Source organism: Haliotis cracherodii, unplaced genomic scaffold, assembly GCF_022045235.1.
Source record: "Haliotis cracherodii isolate W230 unplaced genomic scaffold, xgHalCrac1.p SCAF_4, whole genome shotgun sequence".
In the NCBI taxonomy this organism is placed as follows: domain Eukaryota; kingdom Metazoa; phylum Mollusca; class Gastropoda; order Lepetellida; family Haliotidae; genus Haliotis; species Haliotis cracherodii.
This window is the reverse complement of record NW_027266297.1, coordinates 18,062,823-18,074,996: the sequence shown is the minus strand read 5'-3', so window position 1 is coordinate 18,074,996 and position 12,174 is coordinate 18,062,823. Positions and strand designations below refer to the sequence as shown.

At 39.6% G+C, this 12,174-nt stretch overlaps 1 protein-coding gene across 1 annotated transcript in view; it reads left to right on the top strand.

Annotated features, from left to right (window-relative positions):
- Positions 1-225: 225 nt before the first annotated feature.
- LOC139480160 (orexin receptor type 2-like) overlaps positions 226-12,174 on the top strand; it is a 52,403-nt gene continuing 40,454 nt past the window's right edge. Inside the window, exon 1 of the mRNA XM_071263194.1 lies at positions 226-740. Within this exon, the coding sequence (XP_071119295.1) occupies positions 366-740 (375 nt within the window). The 5' untranslated portion in view covers positions 226-365. The remainder of the gene's footprint in view (positions 741-12,174) is intronic.

Sequence of the window (12,174 nt, the reverse complement as noted above, 5' to 3'; positions counted from 1 at the left end):
GTTATTCCGCCTGCGCTATCCAGGTAATTATGTGAATATTTATCATAGCGCGTTGTTCCCAGCACACGAAGCGGAGTCGAGGCAGTTCCACGGACGGAGGGTCACAGACCGTTGCTGACAGGCGAAGTGTATGGACCAGTCTAAGCTATCGGGAGTTATCTGCTGCAAGCTTCCGATTTAACCACTGACAGAAGCGAGCGTTCGAACAGGCTACGGAATCAAGCCTTTGTGATTAAGCTATCAGCCGCCGTTTCTGGAAATGTTTGCTTTTTGAAATTACTAACATATTTTCCTTTCAATTTTCGCTTTGAAAGCCGAGCATTCATCTTTTGAGCATTCATCTGAAGAAGCGACCTATTTTAAAAATGAATAGCTCAAATATATCTACGAATGGTACAGTGACGCGCTGTTATGAGCTGAGTGGTTCAAAGTTCTGTATGGGCAAAGATGAATTTATAAATTCAATTCTGAAGGAACACATTTTTCCTACAACGACTGAATGGGTGTTTGTGTTCCTCCACATCATTGTGTTTTTGGTGGGTGTTCTTGGCAACTTCTTGGTGTGTTTCGTTGTATGCAGGAGCAAACACATGCAGACAGTGACTAACTTGTTCATTGTGAATCTGGCTGTTGCAGACTTCCTTGTGTTTATTACATGTGAACCTCCAACTGTACTACAGAACATTACAGAGACATGGTTCCTTGGGGAGACACTCTGCAAGATCGTAATATTTTCACAGGTATGGAATGAATGATGTGAATGTTATTTTGCAAATATGTTTTACTCGAATACCGAGTCAACTGTAGATAATGAAGAACATTTGTCTGCCATCAAAAACCTATTTTCTTCACGTGCTAACTTATTTTCTTCTGGGGCGGTCGGGTAGCCTAGCAGTTAAAGCGTTCGCTCGTCACGCCGAACACCCGGGTTCCATTCCCGACATTTGTTACAATGTGTGAAGCCAATTTCTGGTGTCCCCCGCCGTGATATTGCTGGAATATTGTTAATAGCGTCGTAAAACCATACTCACCCTCTTTACGTGGATTTGTCAAATGATTGTCAATCTCGATTGTTTGAAAATCTTCTCATGAGAAAGTCCAATAGATTGAAAACATGTCACAAATGTCAGGAAGGAAAAGACAAAAAAATTCAAGTAAAATATTTAGGCCAAGACGAAATATATTGAGTGAGTATGGTTTTACGCCGCCATTAGCAATATATTCCCGCAAAATGTATTAAATGTCTAGGATACCACCGACAAATATGGTTACGGAACACTATAATTTTCTAGATGAACACAACTACTTGTGTTCACAACACATTATTGAAAGAAGCAGTGGAAGTAATTGAATAAGTATTGCCGTGGAACTGTACTTCAAAATGAGTATCTCACCTTGTACACAAAAAACAAATATCCTTTGTCAGAAAATGTATCGTTGTAAATTTCTTATTTCGTTTTTACTCGACTTAAGGAATACGCGTCAAAACGTACTTGAAATGTACTCATGTCAAAAGGTGACATTATTTCTTAAATTGTTAACGAAAGGCATTTCTACTCTTTAAAAACACCCGAAGGTGACACAATGACACAATGTTAAGTAAGGGTGTATTTACTTTCAGACAGATATTCAAATCTTTCGCGTTTTTCGTATAAAGTGGGCAAGGTTTATTCTCACGCGATTTGTAATCAGTTGTCTCCTTCACTCACGACGCCACCGTGACTAATATTGCCGCTGCATTGGTGTCTTTCTGCCTACTGGCGTTGACGTCAAACTTCCACCATCGTCCGCAACCTTTACATGAATAGCAGGTTTACACATTCACAAACCATTTATTTATCATCAACAGCTCTTGTCACTCTCACTGTCCGACAATACATTTCTTCATAAGCATACATTTAAGGTACATTGGTTTTTGTTGACTGCCAAATGAGAGTGAAAATATGAAGTGATTTGTTAAAAAGTGAGGTTAAGTGGGGTTTAAGGTTTACGATCAAGATTATTGAACTTATATAGCGACGTATATGCGCGTGTGTGTGGCTGCTTGTACGAATCTGGATTTATGGAAGTTTTCTATTGCAAGCCCACTGAGATACGATGCCGCACTATAACATAGATACCTCACCCAGACACCGTATACTGATTCCGAGCCGTCCAGTCCTTGTTTTATCATCTTAATGCCGAACACCAGGCAGGGTAACATAAGTACGACCTTCAACGTCTTTTGGTATGACGCGGCCATAGGATGGAACGGTTGCCATTCCGCTCTTCTGACAGACCCTCTATCAACTAGGCCACGGCTGCGGTTCAATGCTAATGTAAAATTGCGGCTATGGAGAAAGTGGGAGAATGGAAAGCGTGAATGTTCATGTCAGTTGTTTAGGATAAGATATAGAGGATTGGGATAAAGAACCAATGTGCATATGCCAGTTTTTCACAATCTACAATCGTAGGGACCAAATGATAGGTTGTCAATTCAGTCTTAGAACAGAAGTAGAATATAATATAATACTGTGGTTTCAACAAGGTTCTAATTGTAAGCTTTTTATTTCAATGGTCATCCACAATTCTAATCAATTATGTGACATGCTAATCCGTGACTTTGTATTGTTTACAACACGTCTGTATAGTAAATCTGAAACAAAGTGTGAATAACAGTGGATTTATTGCGACGAAAGAGAGACACTTTCATTCAGAACGACGAAACCCGTGCTATCATCATTTTTAAATGTCAGGTCTGAAAGTTCGCGTATCTGACAGATCTGTAACGACAGGCGCCAAAGGCTAGAGCTGTCTCATTTTATTGGTTGTATTTCCTCCAATCCAATTAACTTGTTAATAAAAACACCAATTCATGATTTACGAAAAAGTACAAAGAATAACGCATTATTTTTCCCGTTCACCGCGCTTACCTGAATATCCAAAATGGACCATCAATAACGTGTATTTGAGAAATATTTCAATATTTCTGCTTAAGGACTGACGTTAATGAATGAATGAGTGAGTGAATGAATGAATGAATGAATGAGTGAATGAATCTACGTCACTCAGTTATTTTCATAACAATAACTTACACAGTCTATGTGGAGTGTTGCTTTCAACAGCTACGAAACCTCATGTACTTATGATTTACTGTTTGCTCAGGGGAATTCCCCGCGAAGAATAAGTGGATAAAGATTTATTAAATGAAATAACTACACACGAGGAAGAAGTATGGAAACATAAATTATCACGTAGAGATGACCTGTTTCGATATTCTAAAATCCATACAACGCTTTTTTCATGTGTTATACAGCGTTGTTTTGTTAGATCCAGAATTGAGAGAAGAAATACAGTATGTAATAAGGATTGGATCCAGAGGCAAAATATCTAAGGACTGTACAAAAGGTAACACTTTTGCTAATGATTATTATAACCATGTCATCTAAAACTGTGAATGTGTACTTTCAGAGAGAGATATGTAATCTTTTGCACGCTTATTGATCAAATTCTCTAAGCATTTATATAAAACAAAAATTATCCTGAACAACTTGTGGTAATATTACCAATAGGTATCACTGTTTATAGCCTGTATATATGCGGGACACCATTCCCACCTTGGTGATGTAAATGTTTGATTATTTTGTCATTTAATTACTTAATTTTGATGTTTTGAGAATCTTCATTCATTCATTCATTCATTCATTCATTCATTCATTAATTCATCTATCCATCCATCCATTCATTAATTCATTCATCAGGCAATAAATGGGTTTCGTATGCATTCAAAAACTGAATAACGTTTAGACACTATCTCTTGCTAGGGTATTTCGCTTGCTAGGAGCACATATGCTCTTTATGTTTGTAAATGATAGGATATACTTGATCTATGAATTGGTGCAACATGGTCCTGTCCACAGCGCGGGTCCAAAATCAGGCGTTAACCAAGTAAAGCAATGTTGGTTGCGCATGGATGGTTGGGTTGGTGATTTGATGGGTGGATGGTTGGATAGGGCCTCAGTTCTACCGCACAATGAACCACGTGTTGCATGTGGTGTCTCTTTAGGTAGGTGACTAGGTTCGCAATAATCTGTTCTCCTGGCAGTGAATTGGCTGTCAGGTAGGATGAGTTGGTATCGGTTAACCTTCTAGCGACTCATAAGGCAGCTTGGGTTGTATACTCACCAGTGAGCTGAGAGTGAGATTGGAGTACACACTAATCCATTGACCAGGTTAATAATGACATGCTTCGAGCATGCTTAAGATAGGATGGATTTAGCGCGTTATATGTGTAAATATATCAACTGGATAAGATGCAGCATATTTAGAGGTGTTTGGGTTGGGGAGTCCGCATATTCCTTTTGATACAGGGCTAACTTATAGAATATTCGGGATGCAGAAGTTTCGTACGCAAGAAAATAGTAGTTGGTGCGTAATATACCGCTTTTATTAAAAATCGGGGGCACGGGGGACCCAGTCAGCAATTGCCTGTGCAGAGTTGCTTCCCTTGGGCACGCCAGAAACCTATGATTGAATCCCGGTTCGCCCGATTATGATCCAAGATATGTCAGCATCAAAGTAGTAAACGTCAGAAACCTGTGTAAAGTCGGGCTTTCCTCCCACATTCAGCTGACACGCCGTGGTATAACTGAAACGCTTTTCACCGCTTCTAATTGACATTGAGGATATAAAATCGTTTAACGTCGTGGGAAGAACTCGGGTTGTTTCCTGTAAATACCAAAACTACTCTCGCAAACATGTCCCCGCCCCCCCCCCCCCCACACACACACACATTGAAGAGTATAGTACATACTTGATTGAGTACATACTTGCATGTGTATACATGTGATGTCAATATGAAATTACTCTTGCACTGTATATGTATGTGGTCATAAGCGTTGACGTTGTATCTATAAAAGGGCGGTGGTTCGATTCCCGGCCACGTCATGCCAAAATACTTTGAACAGATGGTGCTTAGAATTGATGGAATAAAATAACGACTAGCGGTCTCGAAGTCAGTATAATGTGTTTGAGTTGCATTCAATATCAAGATGCATAGAATCTCATTGTGATAGTTGTATGAAACCGGATGTATAAGTCCGGACCGCACGCACGCACGCACGCACGCACGCACACACGCACACACGCACGCGTGACTTTACAGCCCACTTTTTCTCGCCATAATAGGCATACTGCTGCAAAGGAGTAGTAAACAGGACGTAATAGCTAATAACAAAATGTGTATTAGCAAGCAATAGAATGTCTATGATGCATATAAGCAGGAGATATAGGGGCATGATGGATACTTACGTTTGCCTATGGTTTTGTTTGATTGTCGGACACAACGTCTGCCCTGCGGAGAAAACAGAGATATATCATAGAATCTCAATCAACAGCGTCATAAACTGATGAAGGTAGCATCCGCAAAACTAATTTCTCTCAGAAACCAACTACTAGTCTGTGAAAAGATTGGGGAATGATTGGTAACCATCCTATTCAATCATTTGTTAATGAACCTGAGGAAGTTCGTCTTACAGGAGGATTGATGACTTATTTGTTTTCATGAACACTATTCTAATTAACTACGATGATGAAAGATGTTCCGAGGTGACCTGTAAACACCCAGCGCTTGTGTTATCATTCCTTATCATGGTGTTACGTTGAAGTGTCTTTCAGTGTTGCAGTGCCTCGGTGTATATACTGGGCAGTCGAACTAAAGTCTTCTGAGATCCGTCTTCTATATATTTCCAGTTGCAAAGACACAGTCTTTAACAATTATATGTATAAGTTTTTACGTTTAACATTAATCAGCCATCTTATGCGTTGCTGGCTGCTGTCTTTGCTTGGAGATACTGGTTACTCTGGCCATTTGAAGAATTGTGTTATTTTCATGCAACTATGATACGGTTGCAATATAGGAAGTATATGGTATTCAAAGTTAAGGAAAAATAAAATGTCAGTCTGTTTCATATGCTCTCGAAAGAATCGGATAAATGTGTAACTCTTATATTTTACTGGATATATTCATTCCAGAAAAGAAATAACTTTAATATCAAAGTGTGAATTTTATTTAGTTTATTATTGAAAATAATCATAATAACATTTGCAGATATTTATGTCCGCCATTTTGAAATTCAAAATGGCGGCTCATTAAAGAAGACCCGGATGGGGTCTTGATCTTAATTGAAGGGGAGTATGTGAAAGAGTATTTGTGCAAAGTTTCATGCTTTTGTCGCGATTTGAAAAAAACCCCAACTAAAATGAGGGCTTATCCGCTGGGCTATATGGATTATTGCAGCGTGAGATTTATGAGAAATATGGTACTCAATATTTGTTGGTACTAGGCATGGGCTAAAGGTTATTTTCTTTGCTTGCATTGAGGAATTCCACAAGTCTCATGTCAGTTGCACTGTAATTAAAAACATCCTTCGGATTCTTGTAGAATATAATTATCAACGTGACATCGTGATGCTTTACACTTAATGGTATCATTCAATATGTTCAATATGTTAGGTTAACACTCACGTATATATACCATGGTCATGTGACCATGTGAAACAAGATATCTCTCATAAACTCCAACGATCCCGGGACGTGTTAACACGTGTAACTCCACATATTAGACGGAAAATTCCACCTGCAGTGCATAATTTCTCTAAGATTCCTTATCACCATGATAAAATACATGCCGTCTGCAATATGTCCTATTAACAACGGAAGGACATATATCCTTATATCAAGTTAATTAACTATGTGTTAATGATATTCTTCATGGTGTTATCAACATGTTAACATTGTCTCTATAAATCAGTCAGTGACATGTCAGAGACGTTTTACCTCGTATTTCTCAAGTATGTGAATGCGAATAAAACAATGATACATTGTTCCTTTGGCATATAATTCACCACTCCAGGGATGATTTCAATAGTGTGGATAGCAAGCTGACATACAGGCGTCTGAGAGTCTTATGTTGTCCATTGCAATTGCATTCATCTGTGTCAAATAACTTACAAAAACAAGTTTGTAAGTGTCTGGTAAGAGTTCTCTTAATTTACTACTGTTTGCATTAAAGCACGGATCACCATGCACAATGGCATCATTCTGTAGACGATTCTCGTTCGTGTAGCAATTATATGTAAATTTCTTTTGCAAGGAGCGATGTGAATACAGCCTCTCGGCACGAAACGATACAAAAGTATTGCTAGCATAACTACAACAGTGCATTGTGTCCACAATTGAACGCCCTGTACGTTTCAAAGCTATAGCTAGGTCCCAATATTGGTCATTTCAGCCCTCCCGTAAGTCGCCATTTGTTTTAATAATGGCAGTTTTCTCGCCATTCTTCTAAACCCAACGGCACTATGTTTGTGCACACATTCAACATCAGCAAAATTATCTGAAATCTATATTATGTTCAGGAGGTATTACTGCAGGCCGAATACCTGTTGCTTGTTTCTCTGCGTAATTTGACATATGCATTTATATCTAGGGCTGTGAAAGTATTAGATAAAGAAGTATTTTCTCATCATTTCTTCATTTCATATTCATGAGTTATATAAATCGTCAGTTAATAAATAATCCTAAAATTATAGCATTGTACGTGTGGATAAATATGAAACGTCAACGCCAGTGACTAACCAGTCTCGATTATCCGCCGAAACAAATTGTACTAGACGCTAAAGCAAAACTAGCCAAGAAAATTATATGAATGGATCAGTAATCTCACCAGATACAGCCACATAAGACAGGTAACACCAAGTAAGACGTACAATCAGTGAAGCTTGATAAGTTCTAATAAGCTTGATGAAAAACCCTAGAGTTTAACATATCATATATTACAGTTTGACAAACGTTATAGCCAGGAGATGAGCCGTGTTCATATGCATTACGATTCTACTTCCCAAATCAAGGATACGCTATGGATGACCATGGGCGTGGTGCTGACAAGCCAAGTGTAACTACCAGGGCCTATTTGAGAGTCGAGATACGGGTTCAGTATGCTGGCATGCTCAAGAACTGTAACTCTGCACAGCGAATGTTGACGCCTTAGATAGCTGAACCCTGATATAGTGCATTTGTATTCATATTGCAATGACCGCAATAACCCAGCTGTACAGTGTTTCCTTCTTCTGGATATATACTGAACAACAAAAGTTCCTGTGACATTGAATAAGATTTAATGCAAAGTTATGTTTTTTACCAAATCTGAAACAATTTCGGTTTGCAACAGATAAAAAACTCCTGTTAGTGTTCAAGTGTTATAATTTGTCATACTGACTTCAGAAAATGCGTGATTTCATAAAAAAAACCCATGAACATGCCAAAATGTTAATTTACGAATCAATAGCGTGTGTGTCCACCTCTGGTTGCGATGCAAGCAACACATCTTCTTCTCATGGAATGGACCAGGCGTCACACAAAGTCCTGTGGGATATCGGTCCATATCTGCTGGAGCATGTTTCGAAGTTCCTGGAGTGTCTATGGAACACGTGGTTGACGTCGAAGGCGCCGATCCATCTTATCCCACATGTGCTCGATTGGTGAGAGATCAGGGGAGCGAGCCGGCCAGGCGATGACATTTACGTTGTTTTGTTGTAGAGAATCCTGAACAAGTCGGGCGTTGTCATGCTGAAAGGTAATGCCTGGGCCATGACGACGCAAAAACGGTAGAACAACAGGGCCGATGATCTCGTCGCGGTAGCGCTGTTCAATGAGATTTCCCTCTACCACTATCAAACGGGTCCTCTGTCTTGCTGTAATCCCACCCCATACCATAACACTGCCGTCCCCGAACCGATCTCCTTCCATGACACAATGATTGACGTCACGTTCACCTCGACGTCCATCGCTGTGGCTGAGGTGAACACGAGACTCGTCAGTGAATAGAACTTGTCCCCACTGCATGACCGTCCAGCGTAGATGCTGTCTGCACCACTGTAAACGTGCTTGAAGGTGGTTTTCTGTCAAAATGGGTCGTCGCGCGGGTCTTCTGGCGATAATCCCTACACATCTGAGGCGACGACGTAGGGTTTGTGAAGATATTCGTCGAAGGCCAGGGATGCTTCTTGCAGTCACTGTTGCTGGCTGGAATCGATTTCGTAGGTGTGTTGTTCGAATCCAGTTGTCTAGTCGATTATTGGTTACGCGTAGCCTTCCACTCCGAGGATGGTCTCTGACTGCATTCGTCTGTTGCCAACGTTGCCATAAACACCAAATGGTGGACGTTAAATTGTCTTGCAACGTCACGTTGACTCGATCCTGTTTCAAGCATACTAATGGCTCGCAGACGCTCATTTTCGGACAGGCGTGGCATATCGTAATGTTGAATAATTGCGTAATTTTGGTGTTTTTCGGAGTGGTTGTTGTCAGCACGATGCTAAACAATGCATATGGAATCCCGTTAACGCACATGTTTTTATACCAATTCTTGAGTAGTGAAATGCATGGGTCTTGCATAAATGTCAACTTTTGCATGGAATGCATGCTTTTCTGTAGCAGTTGCGTTTTTGTGACTTGACACCATACGTGTACTACAATATTGAAAACCATACTTTACTTGTTTGAAAAATACACTAAGATATTGGTGTCACAGGAACTTTTGTTGTTGAGTATATAAGATAGCTACGCGATAAATCGTAGAACGATGGAAAACGAAGCGTGATTTATTTCACGATAAAACATTGCTCTATCATGACTTCATTTCTGGAGATTGGAATATGCGCTCGCAAATAGATGCCGTCATATATTGGACGACGTGTGTTTGAGAGGGAAGTGTCAAGTAAGCTGTTCCCTGTACATGTAGCTGTAGGTAAACGCAGTGGCCGAACGATCACATCCGAGAGTGGGAGAGATATGACAATCGGTATTTGGAGAAAAGGGACAGACGATCGACGTGAGAATTGTGAGAATATGCGGGTAATAATAAACTTAACCCACCTTTCGAAATATGGACTTGTCCGACATTTCCGAGGTCGTGTTCTTTTCGGGACTATTCATTATTAAAATCTGAGTAAATATTTTTAAAGCATGTATATTTTATCAACATCCTTAAAGAGGCTGTACATAATGTTGATATCTCATATAGGAAATAAACGACGGAAGCCTCTGAAATCAATGGTGCACATAGATATGTTTATGATCGTGACATGTTGAACACTTGTGGAAATGTAACATGTCCCGTTACTTTCCCTAGATGCAGTACACTAAATGCATCGTACTTTGGATAGGAAGCCATCTGTACAATGTAGTTGTAAAGAGAGAACTGACGTATACAAAGAGAACTTAATATTAGAATGCCACGAAACATTATCATGGCATTTACATTTGAGCGCGACATACACTTGTAGGTGATATTCTACGAGGGGTAAATGTGGTTGTATGCGTCCCGGAGGCGAGTGGTATACAACTTAACCAGGTACGCATAACACCACATGTACCTGAGTGATACTGCTAGGATTTATCTTGATGACATGTTTCAATCTGCCACTGTAATAGAATTAAAACAAATTGAACATTGGTGGAATGCAGCTGTTCGATTGAGCTGAGGTTAACCTGTGACGTAAATTTCATTGACTCGTAAACAACGTGCAACCTTTAAATTTGCGTCGCAGCGGGATTAAGGGATTATTCTCCAGCTCAAGTTTTTAATTCCTTCCTAGGCGGGTTACGACGTATTTTATCAAGCTCACGTAAACCAATCCGATCTCAACATTCTGACATGGAGGTAAGATAATATCGTTTGTAATCATTACTGCGGGACTGAGCTTAATCACTTGTCCTATATTTGTCTTGAGATAATAACTATCATGACCGTCACCATAAAATGTCAGGGACATCTATATCACATAAGGTAATCAGGATTATGTCAGCTTGGACGTGAATGGTATTACATGCGTGTATATTATGGAGAATTAATACTATAGGTATATCACTGAACCACGACAAACACAAATAAACAATCACTCTCGTTTTACCCCATTAGAAGTTCTAAGGGAGCCTATTAATGCGAACCATCACATCCATTGTACTTATGTTTGGTACGATATGTACTTAACGCTATATATTACATTTACCATATAAAATTGTGATAACTGAAAATGATGATGCTGATATGGACTATAGCTATATGGCTTAAGTTTATACATTAAACAGTCTGCTACATGTGTATACAACACAGAACGTGGTGTCATTATGCCGTATTCCAAATGGCCGAACGCTCTATTCAAACTCGCTTTCCTTTCAAACTCAAGATACAATTTGCATTTTGATATTTCGAATTAGTATATATATATATATATATATATATATATATATATATATATATATATATATCCGTAGAAAGCCCATGTCGACCATGTTCATTCCAACAAAACACCACTTAATCCTCTAATGCGCTGTATCTTTAAAGATACGAGCAGTTTGAATGACATGCTTCTTAACAGAATGTTAACGTTCAGTATGTAAAAGTCGACGAAGGATAATCCTAAGCTATCAACACGCGACATCATTTGAGACATGCATCATATTCCATCTCCGTCAAAGAAGAGCTTTATGTCTTTCTTGGGTTTACGCTATAATGCGTGATGCTTACGACAGGGATAAACCAAGATTACAACTGGAGAATTATAGCTTCAAGGGTAGGTGAGTGAGTGAGTGAGTAAGGTTTTACGCCGCTTTTAGCAATATTCCAGCAATATCACGGCGGGGGACACCAGAAATGGGCTTCACACATTGTACCCATGTCGGGAATCGAACCAGGGTCTTCGGCGTGACGAGCGAACGCTTTAACCACTAGGCTACCCGACCGCCCTCAAGGGTAGGTGAGATGTTCGTCGTATGATGTTGTAAGCCTACCATGGTCGAGAGGCCCTCAACAACAGTTATGCCATGCTTGATAGGTAATCAAGAACAATGGGGGGCTTGTGGAAGTTACAAAGCGTCTTATTTGAACACATTCTGTCCAAACATATAATGCGAGGCTTTATGATTCAAACTATTTGTATACTGGGACTTCAAAGTGGTTTGAATCATTTACGTCATTTCAATCGACGGTTAAGCAGGACAGTATAACACAATACACCTACAATCTATATTGCTTGACAATAACAGTTCACTTCAATTGTTATCGGAATATGCATTGCAGCGGTCAGGCCGCGTACATAGGGCACGTTTTGTCTGAAGTATTCGTGTCAGATA